The sequence below is a fragment of the Mustela putorius genome, unplaced genomic scaffold (genome assembly GCF_011764305.1).
Source record: "Mustela putorius furo isolate JIRA1106 unplaced genomic scaffold, ASM1176430v1.1 tig00003896_pilon_pilon_pilon, whole genome shotgun sequence".
Classification (NCBI taxonomy): Eukaryota; Metazoa; Chordata; class Mammalia; order Carnivora; family Mustelidae; genus Mustela; species Mustela putorius.
Genome location: NW_025422045.1, coordinates 7890803 through 7912375, shown reverse-complemented (window position 1 = coordinate 7912375; position 21573 = coordinate 7890803). Strand labels below are relative to the sequence as shown.

Here is a 21573-nt window from a genome sequence, read left to right as displayed (position 1 = left end):
ATAATATATACATGTACATACATAATATACCTATTATGTATATATAAAAGTTATGTGTTTCTGTAATATATATTACACACATGTGTAATATATTATATAATATATTTAATATATAATATTTACATAATATATTTAATATATTATATATGATTATATTATAATTTTATATAATGTATTATATATCATTAAATATATGAATATATATTTATATATTACATAACTTTTATAATTTAAAAAATAATGCCCAAGTGACCCCTGTTCTGGAGCAGGGGCTGGAATTGACAAAGCTCTAGAACTATAGAGAGATAGATATGTGATAGGAAACCTGAAAGGGTGGTATTTATGGAGCCGATATAAAAGTAATGGGAACCCAGGGAATGGATAGGACAGATTAAGCTGCTTATGTAGTACAGCAGGGGATTTATATCCTAGAATAGTGACAGAGAGTTGCTACAGAGGCTAAATGTTAATCAAAAGGGCATTGGTTTGGAAGAGGTAGGGGACAATAGAAAGTAACTTCAACAGCCACATAAATCTGGAGAGCGGCTAATCTGGAGTCGAGAGATCTGTTTGTGTTACTTGGGCATTCTTTTACCTAGGAAAGGTCACACAACATCTCTTAGGGTCTCCATCCCATATGCAAAGTGGAATTTATTAGTATTTTCCTGTTTTCTTCACAGAATGACTGTGAGGTTCAAGTGAAATGGAAGAGGGCTAGTTAAGTAAAGAAAAGACCATGTAATTCCAAGTTAGCCTGGATCAAAGTAAAGAACTTGTCTATAAATGAATAGAGTGGGAAAATAAGGGATAGGAACATGTCATCAGACTGCCTTTGCACATTAGACAACTCAGATAACTCATTATATTGGTCATTTAACCTGTTTGGATGGGCAGGTGCTTTTTTGAGAGCGGGGAAGACATGGACCATTGTTTATGTGTAGCTTTTGGTGCTGTTAACTAAAATGAATAGTTTTACATAGGGTCCCATATGTGGGAACAGCAAGGTAAAACTGTAAAACTGCAAATACATGTAAAACCATCATGGAAAAATATACAGAAAAGAGAGCCAATGTAGAGATACTACAACTCTGCATTACTGGAATCTTCATAGTGGTAGCTTGCCCAACAAAGCATTCTTTTAAAAAATGTCATTCCTATGAAAAACAAACAAGAACTACTCAGAAGTATCAACTGTGTTAGCATGTCCCACATGTTTAAAATCTGATGAAGTTGTTTTGTTCTGTATATATACATTTTAGCATTTTGAGGTATAGGTATTATGCATTCCAAATAGAAAACTCACGTGGCATTTCATTGAATTGTTTTTATTTATTTACTTAATATTTATCCTGCCCTCATCTGCCATATGTTTGGGCCAATGCTAGGCTCTGACATGCAAACATAATTAACACATGGTAGTAGTCACTGCATTCAGACAGTCTTCTGTTAGTAAGGAAGACAGACACATGGACAAAATGTGTAAGAGGAGTGGGGCAGGATTGTCTAGAAGGAGTTCACTGTTCTTGAGTGACCTCATTTTTTTTCTTTCATTCCTTTTAAGTGCTTGCTAGAACGTTCTTAATTTTGTAGTTATTATTGCTCAGGTGTGTATTATGAATTTGATTTCTCTTTTTAGCTTTTGAAACTCAATAGATGTTCTGCATCTATAACTTAATCACAGAAACTGTGAATGCAATACTAAAGAAAGTAGAAATTTTTCAGAGACTGGGTTTTTATCCTGTAAGTTTTTACCAGTTCTGAACTCAATTAGTCTTTTTGGAAAGACAGAAGATCCCCCACCCCCACCCAACCCCAATATACAGCACACTTTTAAATGGTTTTTATCTTAGATGCTATCTATTACAGAAGAAATCTCTTCTCCTAACTTTGGCTTTCTTTCCTGGCTCCTTTGGATAAATAAAACTTTGACCATGCTTTGAGGCTTAAGGCCTTGGTAGGGGTGTGTGTGTTTGTGTGTGTGTGTGTGTGTGTGTGTGTGTGTGTAAAATAGAGAAACCGTAAAAGCTCAATTTTTGTGGCTCAGAAATATGAGCTTATTTGTCTTCTCTTGCCTTTCCTCACCTTCTCTTCTCCCACCATACAGATTTGAGCTCATGTTAGCAGCATATGTCTAGCAATACTCAAATTCCCAAGCGGCCTGTGAACAAGATGATTATAAAACATTTTTCATTACAAGACAAAGTAATCCTGTTGCTTAATTCTGGGTCTAGCTGTTTTGTTTTGTTTTGTTGTTGTTGTTGTTGTTAAGCTGGCATTTTGAGTAGATTCATATGAACTTGTTCATACTATAAGCAGGCATTTTTCAGAGTCAGAGAAATGAGAAAAGGGAAACACATGTATTGTTTCATCTTTGTGATGCATTGTTTTCTTAGAGTTAGTTTTTGAGTTTTAAAGGCTATGCTTTTGGGGTGCCTGGGTGGCTCAGTGGGTTAAGCCTCTGCCTTTGGCTCAGGTCATGATCTCAGGGTCCTGGGATCAAGCCTCGTATCGGGCTCTCTGCTCCGCAAGCAGGGAGCCTGCTTCTCCATCTCTCTCTGCCTATCTCTCTGCCTACCGATATCTCTCTATCAAATAAATAAATAAAATCTTAAAAAAAAAAAAAAAGGCTATGCTTTTATTTTCCCCCTTTACTTCTTCCTATGGAATATAATCCTGTTTATTTCCCTATTCTTTCTGCTTTCTTGTTAAGTGGACTTGCTTAATATCCTTAATATCCTGATGATCAATCCTGATGATAATTTCACATGTAAACAGTAATTCCGTAATCTCTCACAAATACTAAAGAACATTTAGTAGTTGTGCTAGAAGATACTACTGTGGGACAATTAAGTGTTGGAGAAAAACTGTCCTGTTTTCTGTAAGAATTAAAAAATCCAGCTGTATAAACAAAAAGAAACGGGAATTGCCAAGGTTATTATGTCCTTAAAGGTTTTCTCTGGTCCTGACTTTAGATGACAGTCATTACCAACATATACTTATTTTCTACAGAAATATTAATATATGTGTTTTTTTATATCCAGATATTAATGTAGGTATGGGACTTACTTGAACTTGCTTCACAGCTAGATAATTTAGTTTTTCAAAAAGAATGAAAGGCTAATTATTAGGCAATAATGTGATCAAATTGCCAAAAGCTTTGAGGTGGTTCTATTTCAGTTCTAAGCCTGATGTGCTTTTTAAAAATATCTCTACTTAGAGTAGTTACACTGTTCATAATGCATTATGGAATCTTTTTAGCTAACAGCTTGGATGATAAAGAAGCCATTATCTTTGATTTAGTGTGTTTAACCCAAGTTAAATTTATGACAGACTGAAAATTAGCTGTCATGTGGTAAACCTCACTTCCTGTTCTGTGCAACTTGATATGTGTGTGAGCTGCGTGTCCAGCAGGATTTTTTTTTTTTAAAGATTTTATTTACTTATTTGACAAGAGAGAGATCACAAGCAGGTAGAGCAGCAGGCAGAGAGAGAGGGGGAAGCAGGCTCCCTGCTGAGCAGAGAGCCTGATGTGGGGCTTGATCCCAGGACCTTGAGATCATGACCTGAGCGGAAGGCAGAGGCTCAACCCACTGAACCACTCAGGTGCCCCTGTCCAGCAGGATTTATAAGAATGTGTTATTGATGGATGGGAAAGCTGTCTTAAACTACCCTGCAAAAATGTACAAGATAATATGTACAGGGTACATATAACCTTGCAGTTTGGGTTTATAAGAGATTTAACCTGTGGCTAAATAGCATATGATGAAATCCATTAGAAATTTTTCAGGAGACGAAAACTCAGAATTTACTTCTTTAATTTCCAGGCTTTTATGCAGTTGACCAGTTTAAGAGGGAGATCTTAATTAATGCTTGATTTCCAGAGCAGATGAGAGACTGTGAAACTACTTAGCTTCTGAAATACCATGGATCAAAGAATTCAGTGCATATCTGCCTTGCCCACCTCTCCCACTTTGTTCCCATTACCTCACACTTACTTCTAGGAAGTACCTTATTGCATTAAAGGCTCTGACCTCATCCCTTGTCTTCTTAAAGAGTTCACAGCATCATGTTTATGGATTAAAAATTTCTTAAGCTATGAATTCAACATGGCTCTGTTGAAGAACAGTGAAATAGAATATACAGTATTTCTCATTGAAATTCAGCCCAGGTTAAGTCGTTACTGTGTGCTAATCTCTGATCAAAGAGATAGACTTTAAAAAGAGAGAGAGAGAGATTTTCTTAGTGGGCTTATATCTATGTTTTTCAGCACCAACATTGGCCACTTTATGGGCAGTCATGTGAAACACTAGGCACAGAATGGAACTTGCGTGGGTATCTTTCTGTACAGATAGTTCTAATAAATTATGGCTACGTCTCCCAAAGAGACTTTCATATTTGGCACATATTCTGTAATACCTAATAAGCTAAACAGACAAGTCTTTCATGGTTTTGTTTTTTTTTAAGATTTTATTTATTTATTCGACACTGAGAACATGCATATACACAAGCAGGGGGATGGGCAGAGGGAGAGGAAGAAGCAGACTCCCTGATGAGCAGGGAGCCGGATGTGGGGTTCTATGGCTTTAGAAAGAGGAACCTAGATGGTAGCTAGAAGGAATTCCTAGCTATTGTCATAATTTTGGTTTTAAAAGGAAACCAGTCTAAATGCTTCCTTCTTTATAGACGACAAAACAGACATGAAGGAATTTTCAGGGTTGGTAGCAGAATAGATCAAAGACTGACTTGAGCCTTTTTCTACAGTAGCATCTTGGACTTAGTCCATCTTTGAGAAAAGCTTCAAGCTACTCAGTAATCTAGGAGTTGTCCTGAGTATCTGAAGCCTGCCAAAGTATTGTTAGGTCTCGGTATTTAATACAAGGAGCAATAATGCAGCCAGCAGGAACTCCTCACATCTTTGAAGGTACTAGGTGGAATTAGGAGTGATAGAACTCATATGTAGAATTATAGACATCATCCAGAGTGCTTTTGTGACTTCTTTGTAAACATGGAAATGTCTGACAAGAGATGCCTAGATGTGTTATACTAAAGATTGTCAAGAACAAGATGATTATTTGTCTCATTTAAACTGATCCTTAAGTATTGGCAGCAAGTATAGGAAATTATGTCAGTATTTTATTTCTTTTTTTTTTTTTTTTTTTGTCCAAAGTATGTGTTAGTTGTTTATTTATCAAGACAATTCCATAACCCAATATTCATGCTTCATAGTTCAGGAACACAGATCAGTGACAAACTTCAATTGAACTCAACCCAAAGAAATTCTTTACATTCCAAAATCACTTTGCACTCTGAAAGATACCAGCCCTCCTCATCTCCTCAAAATCTTTCAAGGAATCGTAGTTTCTGTAGAAATCTGCATATGCATTCTTTCTTGGTTCGGCCACAGCAAACTTATAGAAAGCTGCAACCCCCAGGGATACAACGAAGGCTCCAACAACGTGAAATCGCAGACGCTTGGCCAGAAGGCCTCGCATCTGAGGTTTCGTCAAAGCACTGGAAGTCATGGTAGTTATTCTCTACACCAACCTCAAACCTAACGTCCTTCCTAACTGATAATGAAATGGACGGCGTTCCAGCCCAGTATTTTATTTCTAAGCAGGCCTGACTTTTAGCTTGTACTTCAGAAGGAGGATATTGTGCCCATATTTGCAGTTTAACCAACTAAAAGAATAATATTTTATTAATTAGGATTAGATTTGGCTATGAGAGAAAATCTAAATAACAGTTCAGTCGAGGTAGAGATTGATTTTTCTTTTGAATTAGAGTCCAGAGGGAAGGGAAGTCCAGCATTGGTTACTTCACAGCCATCAGGGACTCATGTTTTCCTTTTTGTTCCGTTCATTCTTGGCATTATGATATCCTCAAGGTGTCTAGTGGTTCTAGATGGCTTGAGCCATTGTCAAGGGCGGGGGACTAGTTCCAATTTGAGTTGGCTACCATGAAAGAGCTTTTCTAGAACCATCTGCTTCTGTTTCACTAGTCATTCCTGTTATCAAGGGAGGTTGAAAAGCTAGAACTGGGCAGATTGCTTTTCGCAATAATTAGAAATTTTGTTATTAAGTAAGAAGGAGATCGTGGGGACGCCTGGGTGGCTCAGTTGGTTAAGCAGCTGCCTTCGGTTCAGGTCATGATTCCAGCGTTCTGGGATCGAGTCCCACATCAGGCTCCTTGCTCAGCAGGGAGCCAGCTTCTCCCTCTGCCTCTGCCTGCCATTCTGTCTGCCTGTGCTCGCTCTCTCCCCCTCTCTCTCTGATAAATAAATAAAATCTTAAAAAAAAAATAAAGAGATTGTGGACACTGGACAGGCCACTAACAGATCTGCCACAAAATGTTTTGAAGAATATAATATTTATATTGGGAAAATCAAATTTTAGTGACATCAAAAACTATTATATAGGATGTAAATTTGAAAAATCCCCAAACTACTACAGTCTGCCATATGTCTGATTAATAAAAGCAATGACTGTCTACGGTGGTGGTCTGCTTTGGATTTTTCAGCAGGACTTATCGGGAACAGCTATGAGGTTTTGTGTATTTTAAATAAAACTGAAAAATGAGTTCAGAACAAGGGGGAAAAAAGACACTTCAAATTAAATCTTGTTTCCTTTTAGAGAGGGAGAATCAAAACAACCACAAGGACAACTGAGTGCATATTTATGGAGCTGGCAGGAGCAAAGTATACTACATTCGATGATATGAGCTAGGGATGAACATATTAGAACACTTGAGTTGCTTTGTACCTAGATAGATCAAAAGACATTGTAGCAGCAGTACATGCAAGAGTCATGAAATAGATGTCAGAGCAACGAAGCGTACCCACTCCAGATAGACAAGATTTATGCTGGGGACAAGGATGAGCATACTGGGCTAGAGATTAAGTAGTAGGTATTGTCTAAGTCCATTTGGGCTGCTGTAACAAAGTACCACAGATTGGGTGGCTTATGAAGTCAGAAACGTCTTTTTCTTTCACAGTTCCAGTGATCAGAAGTCCAAGATCAGGGTGCCATCCTGGTCAGGTTCTGACAGAGACCATCTTCTGACCTTCTGCTGTGTCCTCACACAGTGGAAGGCATTAAGGAGCACTGTAGGTTCTCTTGTATAAGGCACTACTCTTAGTCACAAGGTTTCTGCCCTCATGATCTAATCACTTCCCAAAGCCCCCCCCCCCCCTTAAAACCATCACATTGGGCATTAGGTTTCCAACATAGGAATTTGAGGATGGGGGTGGGGAGGGTATAAGCATTCAGATTATGGCAGAGAGAATTCCCTCTGCTTGTATCACGCCTGTACATAGAAAGAGAATGGGGAGATGGAGAGAACTTTGTTGTCTAAAAATCTTGTAGGCAGAAGCAACTGCAGACCATGGTATATATAAACGTGTAAGATGGAAGTGCTTCTGCTCTATGAGGCCAGATTTTTAAAATGTTCTGTAGTCTTCGTTCGTATCCACCATTCACATGGTGCCATTTAACATTTATTTACTGAATGCCTCATATTTACAATACACTTTAGAGAGGAAATTCATTCACAAGTTGCCACTTAGGTGAGAAAGTCTAAATTTTGGCATCTTAGAGCTATGAATTTCAAATCTGGGGAAAGCTCAGCCTTTTTTTTTCCCCCTTCCTTTTCCTTTCAAAATTACTTACAGTAACCAGACCCTGTGTGTTGGCTTTGCCCCAGCTGATAGAAAACAGGAAAGTACAGAGACTCCCTGTGAGAAGAGGGTCAGGCTGCACCCTCTATGACCTCAACCCTTCAGTCTGAGTTCTCCTTGGGGCAGCAGCTGCAGACAGCCCATATGGCATTGGCAGTGAGCATAGGGAGCGCAGATGAAACCGGCTAATGCACCAGGGCCAGGTGGGCTGGCTTTGAGCGCAGTGAGCTGTCTTTTGAACCTTTTATGACAGTGCACTTTCGGGCCTCCTTGGGGGAGAATAGTTTATGCTCTGATCCAGTTAATGGATCAGGGACCATTCTCTGTCTTATACAGCAGTGAAAATACCTTTGTCACTCTGGTATAAAATAGCTGCTTATTTGAGGCCATTGTGCAGTGGCTCGCCTTTCCTGCCCATTATTAGTTCCCTTTGAAGCCGCTCTACTCAGTTTAGGTTCTCCAGGAGGGACTATGAAAGAAAATGGAAATCTCGCGAATTGTGCTTTCTGTATTTCTACTCAGTGCTGATGGAGCTATCTCACATTTTGGGTTTTGTGTCCCCCACTCTGTACCCCTTTTCCCCTCTGCTTGCAGGTGAAGGTCTTCCACAGGTGTATTACTTTGGACCATGTGGGAAATATAATGCCATGGTGCTGGAGCTCCTTGGCCCTAGCTTGGAGGATTTGTTTGACCTCTGTGACCGAACTTTTACTTTGAAGACGGTGTTAATGATAGCCATCCAGTTGGTAAGTTGGCATTACTATTCTGCGGAAAGATATATAGGTCCCCCAGCTACACCCTTGTGACCCTTTTAGTGCTTTCCTGGCTATAGTAACACCTAGTGAACGCACACTCAGATGCTTGATGGCATTCTAGGAAGCAGGCCGGGCAAAAAGGGTTAACCCAGAGAAGTCACACTGCATCTTCTGTGCACTCTATTTTAAGAATTTGCACCTTGGAGCAATACCCTGCCCTTAACTGAAGTGGAAGCATTATAATTTAGATTGAGGAGAAAGAGGATGATTAGGTGAAATTGTACAAATGCAAGTAATTTCCTTGATGTTTTATTTTTAGGTTCTAAACATATGGCTGTAAGGTTCTGTCCTCTCCCCTCAACCTTGCATCCAAGAAAGGATTGGTGATGTAACCCACTGCCCTAACAATCAGATTCTAGAGTGCTGTGACCAAGAACCTGTCTTAGTTCCCTGGCCTCTAGTTCTCACAGAGACTGGCAGAGCTGAAGAGACAGCTCTCTCAATTCCAGCCAAATTGCATACCAGTGCCGGTTCAAGAGTTAAGGCAGTTCTCAACTTTGAGGAGTTTCTCACCCTCTCAGAGGAAGGATGCAAATGCATTTTTAATGGTCTGAAATGGTGATGCTCTCACCCACTTTACAGTAAAAGCTTTGAAATGTTTAAAAAAAAAAATTTGACCTTGACCTTGACTTTTGAGTCCAAAATTCAAATGCCTGAGCTTCCCTTTCTATGTTAAGTAGAGAAGTGTCATAGAAATAAAACTTAATGCAATTTGAAATTATTTTTTTAAAGATTATTTATTTTAGAGACAGAGAGAGTGAGTGCACATGCACAGGGTTGGAGGGGACGGAAGGGCAGAGGGAGAGAGATACTCCTCAAGCAGTCTCCCCTCTGAGCACAATGTGGGGCTTGGTCCCAGGACCCTGAGATCATGACCTAAGTGGAAATCAAGAGTTGGCTACTTAACCAACTGAGCCACCCAGGTGCCTCTGAAGTAATTTTATGATTATTATTTTGGGCTTTATTTACTTTCACATAAAAACTGCACTTCTACCTCTGCTGCCAATTAGCTCTAGGAAATCAGTCCAGTACTAACTTCTCTGGACCTTACTTCCCATATTTTTGCAACAGAAAGAATTAGGTTGGGGAGTCGTCTGATTGAGGATAGGAAGGTGTGGGCAGGAGGTGAATGTGGCAGTGGCACCTATCTTCACAGAGCACCGACCTATTCTGATATCCTGGCTGGGGATACTTCTCGCCTCTCAAATGTGTGCTTTCTGCAGTCAAATGCTCTACCCCTGAGCTATACCCCCTCTGCTTCAAATGTGTGCTTTCTGAAGTAGCCTAAAAACACCTAATTCCATTTATCATTTATAAATTATAACATTATGAGGTAAAACTGTATATTATTATTTTAGCTGAATAGTGCTATCCCACTTTCATTTATCTCAATTTTTTTTAAAGATTTTTATTTATTTATTTGAGAGGGAGAAAGGTCAGCAGGAGAAGCAGACTCCCTGCTGAGCAGGGAGCCTGGTGTGGGACTCAATCCTGAGACTCCAGGATCATAACCTGAGCCAAAGGCAGTCACTCAACCAGCTGACCCACCCAGATGCCCCGATATTTGTTATGTATATATTTGTATATATTTTCTGGTTTATAAGAGTGAAGTGAAAAAGAAATAAGTTTTATTTTCATTTCAGTAGTTAAAACGTTGGACTGATAAATGAAAATGTTTTGATGTTTTTTTTTCCCCAATAAACTTCTTTAGAATGTTTTCATTGATGTGTTTTCTCTTTTAGCTTTCTCGAATGGAGTATGTGCACTCAAAGAATCTCATTTACCGAGATGTGAAGCCAGAGAACTTCCTGATTGGCCGACAAGGCAATAAGAAAGAGCATGTTATACACATTATAGACTTTGGACTAGCCAAGGAGTACATTGACCCTGAAACCAAAAAACACATACCTTACAGGGAGCACAAAAGTTTAACTGGAACTGCAAGATATATGTCTATCAACACGCATCTTGGCAAAGGTGTGTTTATTTTCTGCTCCATGAAATGGGCAGGTCTTTAAAATAACTTTTTTTTTTTTAAGATTTTATTTATTTGACAGCGATTGAGAGAGCAAGAGAGGAAACACAAGCAGCAGAGAGCTGGAGAGGGAGAATCAGGCTCCCCTCTGAGCAGGGAGCCTGACACAGGGCTCGATCCCAGGACCCTGGGATCATGACCTGAGCTGAAGGCAGACCCTTAACGACTAAGCCACCCAGGCTCCCCCTTAAAAGAACTTTTTTTTTTTTAATTTTTAAGGAGTTTATTTATTTATTTGACAGAGATCACAAATAGACAGAGTGCAGGCAGGCAGAGAGAGGGGAAAGCAGGCTCCCTGCTAAGCAGATAGCCCTATGTGGGGCTTGATTCCAGGACCCTGAGATCATGACCCAAGCCAAAGGCAGGCTCAACCCATTGAGCCTCCCAGGTGCCCCTTAAAATAACTTTTTATTCCAATAATACTTTTGTCCCCATTGTGCGTTACAAGTTGTGATTCTTATTGCTTCACAAGGCAAGTGATTTTTTACTTGAAAAACTAAGGTGTTAAGTTAGTGACTTTCCTAAATATCCTGTTGACAACTTAAACATTTTTAATTCTTTATACTGTTTCCAGATACTTAGTTTCTCAGCAGTGTGGGTACTTGAACTTTTGTGTTAAGATGGTAACATTTCAGGGCGCCTGGATGGCTCAGTGGGTTAAGCCGCTGCCTTCAGATCAGGTCATGATCTCAGAGTCCTGGGATTGAGTCCCGCATCGGGCTCTCTGCTCAGCAGGGAGCCTGCTTCCCTCTCTCTCTCTCTGCCTGCCTCTCCATCTACTTGTGATTTCTCTCTGTCAAATAAATAAATAAAATCTTTAAAAAAATTAAAAAAAAAAAAGATGGTAACATTTCAGTTAAGTCTGATGATTAATTTGGTGTTTATATATGACTGCCTATACGACAGTCCTGAAAGGACCTGTATGAATCTTGCATTGTATTCAGGATAGACAATGGGCACAAATGTTGCTAAACCCGCTAATGAAGGCAGAAGGCCTTACTTGAAAGAGGAACTAAACCAGGGAAGAGTATTTAAAGAGAACTCTAAGGAACAGTGGGAAGGCCAAATAGACAAGGCCCTGGACCCCTCACTAGCTTCTCCAGAAAAGCTTCCCTTTTTATCTATTTTATATATGGGCTTCCATGGAAGATTCTGTTTGAAGAAAAGGTTCCAAAGTGATTGAAAAATATGTTTGAAAATCACTACTCTTGAGAGTAGACATGTAAACAATATTATCAGATTCCATACTCCTAGACATAGCTAATTATAGTGGGTGTTTAAATATTAATGAATTTTTGTACACTAAGAAGTGTTTTAAAGACTAAATGGCTACAAAGTTGTCTTGTTGAGTAAACTGCGGTATTCAGATGAGGATTCTGGTGTTAGGAGTAAAAATCATATTACAAAGTGATACAACTTTAATTGAAATCATGAATGTTGTCAGGATTTTTTTAGTAACCATATGGAAATCTTCAATTAACTAAGTATAATTTTTTTTCTTAATATTTTATTTATTTATTTGACACAGAGAGAGACAGCAAGAGAGGAAACCCATGCCAGGAGAGAGGGAGAGGGAGAAGCAGGTTTCCCACTGAGCAGGGAGCCTGATGTGGGACTCGATCCCAGAACCCTGGGATCATGACCTGAACTGAAGGCAGACACTTAACGACTGAGCCACCCAGGCGCTCCTAAATGTAATATTTTAAAATTAGAGCAGAAGGTCCCCTGCCACTTATTATCTGTGTCATTTTGGAGAAGTTACTTAATCTTCCTGAAACTTATCTGTAAAATGAGAGTAATATTTCGCAAGGGTGTGTTTGTGGGTTGAATGAGTAATATACGTAACACAGGTCTCTTGCATAGTGTTCAATATTCCCTCTTCCTTCCTTTTTACTAAGAGACAGACTGTTGTAAATAGTAAAGTCATGATTATTTGGTTTAACTGACAGACTCTAGAAGTTGTTTCAATGCTTGCTTACTAGGCACAGCAATTTGTGTTCTGATTTTATTATTCTTGTCAGGAAAGGCAAGAAGAGAAAAGAGATGGGTATCTGTGTTATGTTTGTATGAGGTGCAGGGTAATGGTTAAAAAGAAGGGATACGGGGCGCCTGGGTGCCTCAGTGGGTTAAAGCCTCTGGTTTCGGCTCAGGTCATGATCCCAGGGTCCTGGGATCGAGCCCCACATGGGGCTCTCTGCTCGTCGGGGAGCCTGCTTCCCTTCCTCTCTCTCTGCCTGCTTGTGGTCTCTCTCTGTGTCAAATAAATAAATAAAAATTAGAGAGTTTAAAAAAAAAAAAAAGGAAGGGATACAGGGGCGCCTGGAACTCCAGAGTTCCAGTCAGTTAAGCGTCTGCTTTCGACTTGGGTCGTGATCCCAGGGTCCTGGGGTCAAGCCCTGCATCGGGCTCCCTGCTCAGAAGGAAGCCTGCTTCTCCCTCTCCCACTCCTGCTGCTTGAGTTCTTTCTCTTGCTGTGTATCTCTCTGTTAAATAAATAAATAATCTTTTTTTTTTTTTAATTAAAAAAAAAAGAAGGGATGCAAATCCTGGCTCCTGCACTTAAAGCTATGTGATTTTGGTCCAGTAACCTTCTTCCTTCGGCCTCACTTATCTCATCTATGAAATGGGTATGATAGTAGTGCCTTATACTGTAGGATTCTGAGAGATAACATATATAAAGTGTTTAGCATAGTGCCTCATGGTAGCAAAGTCTCTAAATGATAGTTATTTGACTAAGTTTTAAGCATGTATGGCCATTAGACTGGGTTCTTTCTCTTGGTGTGGCCATTCCTGCTGGAACTTTGAGTTTTTCTCCAAACTTGAATTTCCTGAATTCCAGAGTTTTCCAGGTCACATTGAACCTGTCACTGTATTTCGTCCTCTCCATATTACAGAGAATACATATAGATGGCTGTCACATGCCCTTTAAACTCTGGTCGGGGTCTCAAAGCAGAAAGGTTTCCATAGGAACTTGAATCCTTATTTTTAATAATACAGAAAAAGAGAAGGGTGTCTTCAAATGACTTGGAGAGAATTGCCTATTAATTTTGTGAGGGAGAACAAGGGAAGAATCCTCCTAAACCTGACGTTACCTTGTCAGATTAGCCACCTCCTGCTGATTAAGGTAGCCAATTTTGATCTTGTATTCTTTTAATAATTGAAATTAGGGTCAGAACACTGGGTCACCTAGCCCCTTTCCTCCAGCAAAGAATATTTGACCTAAAATCAGGGATGTCACCCATGTAAAACCAAATGTCTTTCTGAATTGTTGAGAGCAGGCTTTTATGGTGTGGAAGAATTGTGTCCTTCTGGCCCTAAGACAGCCCCAGGACACTTAAAACCTTTCTTCTTTGAAAGGGAGAATTATCCTTCATGAAAAACGATGAGGGCATGTGGAAATGCTGGATTCAATGAATGTGGAGTTTTCAAAAAAGTATGGAAACAAAGCATGACTCTGGTTTTCACTTTTTTTTTTTTTTGGAAAGGCTTAAATTATCGTAGATTAATTATTGTCTCAAATTGCCACAGATTAATGACTTTATAATTTTAGAACTGGAAAATGACTTTTCAGATTATCTAAATCAACCAGTGTATTTTCAGATGAGGACTGGGGCCCAAAGTAGGTGACTTAGCCATGCTTAATTTCACATGGATCAAATTAATGGAAAGAGTGGGCCAGGAGCTAGATAACCCAGACTCAGGTGCCATTGCTCTTCCTATTATTCCATATTCCACAGCTGCTGTTCATGGTGCTCAGTATTTGGAAAACCACTTTATTAGATATGCCAGTGGGTTTACGTGTGTTTTCTGTTTGTTTGTTTTGATGTTTAAAAAACCAAAACCATTTTATAATGGGCTTTGCTGTGGAGAGAAGTTGGGCTTTTCCCCTGAAGTCTGATCAGTATTGAAAATGTGGTGAGTTTTGCCCTCTAGTGTTCAACTAGCAAAAGTGCAACCATTTGTCCAGTGAATTTTTATCACAGAGGGGCCTCTTGATAGAGGAAGCAGATGTAAAAATGGAAAGGCAATGAGTAGGTGTGATACAGTATGAGAAACTGCAGGGTGTGGTTCCTCTATCTGCCGGGCTTTGTGGGAGGCCTCAACTCACCCTGCTTGTACTTTCTTTTTTGTTGTATGTCTTTAGGTTCGGTTAACAAACTCTTTTCGTCTAACAGCTTTTTGTTTTCTGTTATATATAAAATTTGTTGTAAACCTCAGGCAAGCATGTAGACAAAAGCTTCTCTTGGCCTTGCTTTTTTATTTAATTCTTTTAAAGATTATTTCAATTGATGTGCATCCACTCAAGTTTATGTTATATATCTTTTCAGGGTGCCTCCCTTTCCCATTAGCGACCACCTTGCCAAGAAACGTTTTCAAACTATGATTTAGAAAGTTGCCTTTTCTTTCCCCATATGCCCTGTAGAGTTCTATTCACTTCTTTTCATGCACATTTCCCATAATTGGAGGCAGCTCTTAAACATGTTGTACTTTTGTATTTTGAGCTGAGTAGCTTTCCCTGCCTCTTAGATTTTCTTTTCTGTACAAAGAAAGCATAATGGGGCCTAGAATACCCACTTAGTCTTTTCTCTCTAATTTCTTATGATAAAGCCCTAAACTTGATTCTGAAAAGTAAATACATTAGATGTCTGAGATGAGTCATAATTGACAAATAAGGAGTAGAGGCATGTACTACTTCTATTCAGTCTGAGAACCCAAGAATACATAAGGATGTTTTCTGAGATGAAATAACAGTTTTTTGTTAAGCATTCTTTGGTTCTTTACCATCTTAGTCTTTCCAATGAAAAAGAAAGGAAAAACCTAGCAACTTGTTTTATATGTTAAGTGCCCAGAATGTGGGGATCCTGTTTTATGTGCCCATAATAGGCACCTTAAGTAATACATTTTAAAGTTTTCTTAAGGTGTCTATGGAACATGGTACAAATGGATTGGAGCTGAGAGATCATACATCCATGTTTGTTTATGTCAAACTAAATTTTAAGTGTTAATTTTTATGATGAAATAAAAGCACTTGACAGGTATGCCAGGCATTCTGCAGCTTGTGTCTTTGCAGGCCTAGCCAGAATGGACTATTTAAAAGTTTCAGCTGCTTAATCTACTTCTCATTTTCCGTGATGGTCACCCAAAGAGTAACTGTAGCCCATATACTGAAAATAACATTTCATTTTAATTATCTTACTTTCAGGAAGGTGACAGCACCTTCCTGGTGACTGAGGGTGGTTACCCACCAGTTAGTGATTCAGATTTGGTTTTAGTTTAGGATTTGCTCCTTTCCCTTGCTATTTACTTGCCCGTGACAGCAAAGGAAGTACACAGTGTTTTTTGGTTTTGATCTAAAATACTATTCCTGGTTTAGATATACAAAGAATGAGTAAGCAGAGCCTTTCCAGAGACAGAAGGGCTTCTGAAGGGATTACTTGGTTTTGAACCCCTTTCTGCTTTAATAACAGCAAACATAATGTGTGATCTGTCTTCCCTTTTAGAGCAAAGCCGGCGGGATGATTTGGAAGCCCTCGGCCATATGTTCATGTATTTCCTTCGAGGCAGCCTACCCTGGCAAGGACTCAAGGTATCCTTGAAAGTGCTCAGCGGAGGGCTTTGTTTCAATACTCAGTTGTTAATGGAGGGGTTGCTGACTCGATGTCTGTAAGAAGATGGGCTGGCAACAGAGATAAGAAGCAGGGACTGGCAATATCAGTCTACATATCATAAATGCTCCCCTGGGCTTTGGGAGCTCTGTTTTGCCTACATTTGTCTTTTCCCCTTATGAATCCTTCTTCCTTGTTTTGGGGTTTCCCATAATCTCTTCCCTTGTTCCCTCCCAGCCTTGGCAGTGCTGCTTTTCTCTGTGTCACTTTCCTCCTCCACTACCATTATGTAGCAGAAAGAGTGTTCCCAGTGTGCTGGGGAATTTCTGGAACAAATTGATGACAGCAGCTGCTACACATTTTACCAACAAGGACAGCAGGGCTGGGTGTACCCCTAAGGAGAGCTGGAAAATACTTGTTCAAACTCTATAAGCTAAGGACCCACCTGAATTAAAATAAAAATCCAGGCTTAATGTTGCTGTTCATGTGTTTTATTCAGTAAATCCCTATGCAGATGATAGTCGTTCCTTATGAAGCATATAGTTTAAATAGCCTTCCTTAGGTAGGTATTGGTAGAGTACATTTGTGTTCAAGTTAATTATTGATAATAATCATAACCATTGTAATTACTTTGTACCTTTGGCTGGTTGGAGCAGATAACCCATTTTAAGTCTCATTAGATAGTTAAATGTGAGACATATTTTTGAGTTGTAATTTATTTCAACATGTTAGTGTGGACAGAAAATCAGTAGCTTTGGGTGCCTCTATGCCCTGAGCCTCCCTCCAGAAGGACAGAGGGATCCACTCACTATGCTTTCTAGGCTGTTGTCCTGAAACGTAAAACTTTGCCCTTAAATTCCCCTTTTAATACCTTCTAGTCTTCTCCTGGTCATGTGTATCTTGTCATTGATACTGGTAGCTATCAGAGTGTCACATTCTCTTTGCTCTTCACATAGCCACACGATGCATTTGTGTGTTACTGTTTGAAATGTTCTCACGATCCATGAATCATTTTAGTGACAGTCGTAGATCTAAAATTTCTCCAACTTACCTTAGAACACTGTTGCTTAAAGCTGGGTGCAGCAGGCTAGGGAGAGCCTCATGAGACCCCCTTGAGACCGCGTTGTTGATCCAAGCTCCAGGAGCCTGCCTATAATTCGGAGCAAACCAGACTTGGCTTCTTTGAGCCACTGACCTGTATCAAACCTGTCTGTTAGCCATGCCTCTGTCATAGATAACACTTTTCCCTCTGGAAGCACATTGTAGAAAGGCATATTTTTCTACTACTTGTTATTTTTTTCTCTTCAGCTTCCCAGTAAATATTCTGTGGAGTCAGCTATCTGTCTGCCCCCGCTTAGATTAGCAGTTTTTTTTATCTTATCATAGAACCGATCTAAGAAGGAGAAGGCTGAATCACTTTTGAACCCCTGTGGCCATGGGAGATTACTAAGCTTCTGTAATTTTGAAAATACCACTATGTAATATTTTTGCTTTCTTCTAGTTAACTCGTTTCATTACATTGGATGGTGTTTATCTGAGACTACTAAATATACTTACAAGGAAAAACCTTCCAGAACAGAGCAGATATTAAATACATCATCTCTACTACCTTTCTTATTTATTAGAAAGAAGACTGAGCCTAGCACATCCTGCCAATTTGATTGAAACAACCATTGCCTCCCCAAACATATTGCACCACCCATACTTGGGACCTCTTCCCAAATAACTTTCTTTCTCTTCTCTACAGGCTGATACATTAAAAGAGAGATATCAAAAAATTGGTGACACCAAAAGGAATACTCCCATTGAAGCTCTCTGTGAAAACTTTCCAGGTAGGATGCTAAAAGGATGATTCAGCCACTGTGCCTGAATCTTTGAAGTAGGTTGAGACCATGACTTGGTATCTCTAGATGAGGGTGCTCGCTCACATGTCCTTTTATTGTCATTTAGACCAAGACAGGTTTTATCACTTTCATTTGGGTCATAAAGAAAACACCAGATATTCTTGGCTTGGTCCGCTTCTCGCCATGGGAAGCATTCAGCTCGTGAACATGGCCTTTCACCTCTTTTCTACAGAAGAGATGGCAACCTACCTGCGATATGTCAGGCGATTAGACTTCTTTGAAAAACCTGACTATGAGTATTTACGGACACTCTTCACAGACCTCTTTGAAAGGAAAGGCTACACCTTCGACTATGCCTACGATTGGGTCGGGAGGCCTATTGTAAGTATCCACTTTTACGTCCTCACCTCAGACCAGCGCTGCTTCACCACTTGACATGTCAGACTTTCTGGTTAAGTCCATGAGAAAAACATTCCTTTGACTGTAGACTTCACATTTGCCAGCCTTTTCAGGGTGATGCCATAGATAGCAGTTGGGAAGGAAGAGCAACTCCTTCCTATGTTTTTAAGATTATGCCCCGTATGTCCTAAGGTATCAGAACTAAAGCCAGTTCTGAAGAAGAACTTTCAGTTGAGTGATCCAGACGCTGGTGCTATGTAAACTGTGAAGGTCTTGACTTCTGGAGGAGTGGAACCCAGAACTTTAGGAAACTCTTGAATTGGCTCTCTTGGCCAGGGGTCCACAGTGCCTGAGAGCATGCTAACACATCACTGTAGGATGTTTTCCTTATTTTCCAAGGTAAGCTACTCTCCAGTGAACTCTTGAGGACCAAGCGGCCTCCCTTTTGCAGATAAATAAACAAAAGAAGACTGGAAACTGCCCTTGGTGGCTAAAAATAATAATCACTACTCTTTTATTAGAATTAGAATGATGCTCACCTTTGCGAAGGCATTAGCTTGGACCTGTTTTCCATTTGACTTTCTGTTCTGTCTTTCCAGCCTACTCCAGTAGGGTCAGTTCACGTAGATTCTGGCGCGTCTGCAATAACTCGAGAAAGCCACACGCACAGGGACCGGCCATCACAGCCGCCTCTGCGAAATCAGGTACGTGCTGGGCCTTCCTTGTTTCAGACATTCTCCCTCTTCTTGGCTAACACTAAAACTGAAATTCTTCAGCTTCTCTGCTTCGGTGTATATACTGAAATTAAAGACAAAGAACTTGCCATTTCTCAGTGGTGTGCGATGTTCCAGCATTCCTCGGGGCTAGGCAGTGGTGCAGAGATGTGGCCAGGCAATTTACATAAGTATCCAGTCTAAAGAATTTGGGCTTGTCCAAGTCTGTTGGCTGAAAGGGGAGTCTGCCACAGGTCTGAAAAAGCTGAACATACAGGGTGAACAGGGTAGCCCGTTTTGGGTCTCAGCTGCATGTAGTCCAATGTGGCACTCTTGCCAATGCTGAGGGGGGGTTTTTTGCTGATTAAGAAGAGTGGGTAATCTGGACTTCTAGCTGATCTAGGCATAAAGTGGCACCTCTCTTACCCCTCTGCCCCTGCCCCTAAGTTAATTCTAGAGCTGGCCAAGATCTGAGATAGACCTAAGTGAAGACTCAGCTTCGCTTTAGGCCACTCCACAGAAAGCCATGTCATCCATCCTTCAGTGTTAATATTGTTTGAGAAACTAGTGCTCTATATGAGAGGCTTCTCTTAGCCTAAAGGCAAGAGGCAGACACATAAAAATCAACAGATTTGACAACATTGAAAGAAAGGGGTCACTTATTGGGCAGTAAAAATTATGACTTTCATCTTTATATCATATTCAGTTGACTTTTGAGTAACGCATGTTTGAATTGTGTGGTCTACTTATATGCGGATTTTTTTTTTTCAGTAAATATAGTACAGTACTGTAAATGTATTTTCTCTTACAATTTTCCTAGTAACATTTTTTTCTCTAGTTTTATTGTAAGTACAGTATATAGTACATATAACACACAAAACGTGTTTGTTGGCTGTGTTATTGGTAAGGCTTCTGGTCAACAGGAGCCTATCAGCAGTTACGTGGGAGTCAAAGTTATATGGGGATTTTCAACTTCATGTTGGCCCGTGTCCCTAACCCCATTGTTGTTTAAGGGTCACCTGTATATTGCTAAGAGAAAACTTCAGGACCCCAGTAGATAAAGAAGCAAAGGATATTAAGCAGATATGCACACAAACGCACACTGAGACATTATCGCCTATCAAATTAGCTTGTTCTCCTCACCCTTGACCTCACTTTTTTTTTTTAAGATTTTATTTATTTATTTGACAGACAGAGATCCGAAGTAGGCAGAGAGGCAGGCAGAGAGAGAGGGAGGAAGCAGGCTCCCCGCCGAGTAGAGAGCCCAATGCGGGGCTCGATCACAGGACCCTGAGACCATGACCTGAGCCGAAAGCAGAAGCTTTAACCCAGTGAACCACCCAGGCGCCCCATTGACCTCACTTTTTAATATTCACACATCTTTTTATAATAAAATGCAAAAACACTTCTCTCAGATGTACATATGGAACCACATAGATTAAAAATAGCATATAGAAGTACAAACACATATGTGTACAGTGACATACACATACAAATAATGGATAGACTTACTGTAAGTACATACTCTTAGCAAAATGTGTGGCTTGGTAAGAAAAAAAAGTATAAAGGAAGGAAATCTGTGTCTTAGTAACTAAAACTCAGAGAAGACAGGCAAAAAGATGGGGTTTAGCAAATTGTGTACACTAGTGGGTCCATAGTTATATGCTTTATTTATTTATTTTTTTAAAGATTTCATTTATTTATCTGACAGACAAAGATCACAAGCAGGCAGAGAGGCAGGCAGAGAGAGAAGGGGAAGCAGGCTCCCCGCCGAGCAGAGAGCCTGACGCGGGGCTCAATCCCAGGACCTTGAGATCACGACCTGAGCCGAAGGCAGAGGCCCAACCCACTGAGCCACCCAGGCACCCCCGTAGTTATATGCTTTAACCAAAATAGTTGGCTAAGAATTATAATTTGTGGGGCGCCTGGGTGGCTCAGTGGGTTAAGCCGCTGCCTTCGGCTCAGATCATGATCTCGGGGTCCTGGGATTGAGCCCCACGTCGGGCTCTCTGCTCGGCGGGGAGCCTGCTTCCTCCTCTCTCTCTGCCTGCCTCTCTGCCTGCTTGTGATCTCCGTCTGTCAAATAAATAAATAAAATCTTTTAAAAAAAAAAAGAATTATAATTTGTCTGACTTCTGATTTGACAACAGAATATCGTTGACTTCTGTGATTGTTCTCCCTGGACCTCCCTTGTTAAAAGTGTAGCTAAGTGCACAGTTAAACTGTCTGCTGTCCTACATTGCTCTGGACTTTGCAAATTGTTAAAATTTTCTAGAAGGTAATTGGATGACGTTACTGTTCTCTCTGATAGAAAAATCTTACTTCTGAGAATCGTAACAGAACAACCAAAAATACAGATTAAGTTATGTGCATAAAATTGTTGCAGTGCAATTTTAAACAAAGTTTGAGAAATGACCCACCTATATAGTTATAAGGGAATGGTTATGGATCTAGTTCGGGTCTTTAATCAGATAAACTGGGTTATAGTA

General features: G+C 40.0%; 1 protein-coding gene across 15 annotated transcripts in view; it reads left to right on the top strand.

Annotated features, from left to right (window-relative positions):
* CSNK1G1 (casein kinase 1 gamma 1) overlaps positions 1–21573 on the top strand; it is a 192554-nt gene that overhangs the window by 138765 nt on the left and 32216 nt on the right. For 10 of the 15 annotated variants that reach the window (XR_006602761.1, XR_006602759.1, XR_006602760.1 and 7 more), the window contains 6 exons: positions 8267–8418; positions 10230–10464; positions 16024–16109; positions 17876–17960; positions 18079–18353; positions 18971–19075. Coding sequence is in view for 11 of the 15 variants with exons in the window: in XM_045067413.1 (XP_044923348.1) it covers positions 8267–8418; positions 10230–10464; positions 16024–16109; positions 17876–17960; positions 18079–18353; positions 18971–19075 (938 nt within the window). In the remaining 4 variants the exon portion in view is untranslated. The remainder of the gene's footprint in view (positions 1–8266; positions 8419–10229; positions 10465–16023; positions 16110–17875; positions 17961–18078; positions 18354–18970; positions 19076–21573) is intronic. The other 5 variants (XR_199906.3, XM_004758719.3, XM_004758710.3 and 2 more) reach the window with 2 other exon arrangements.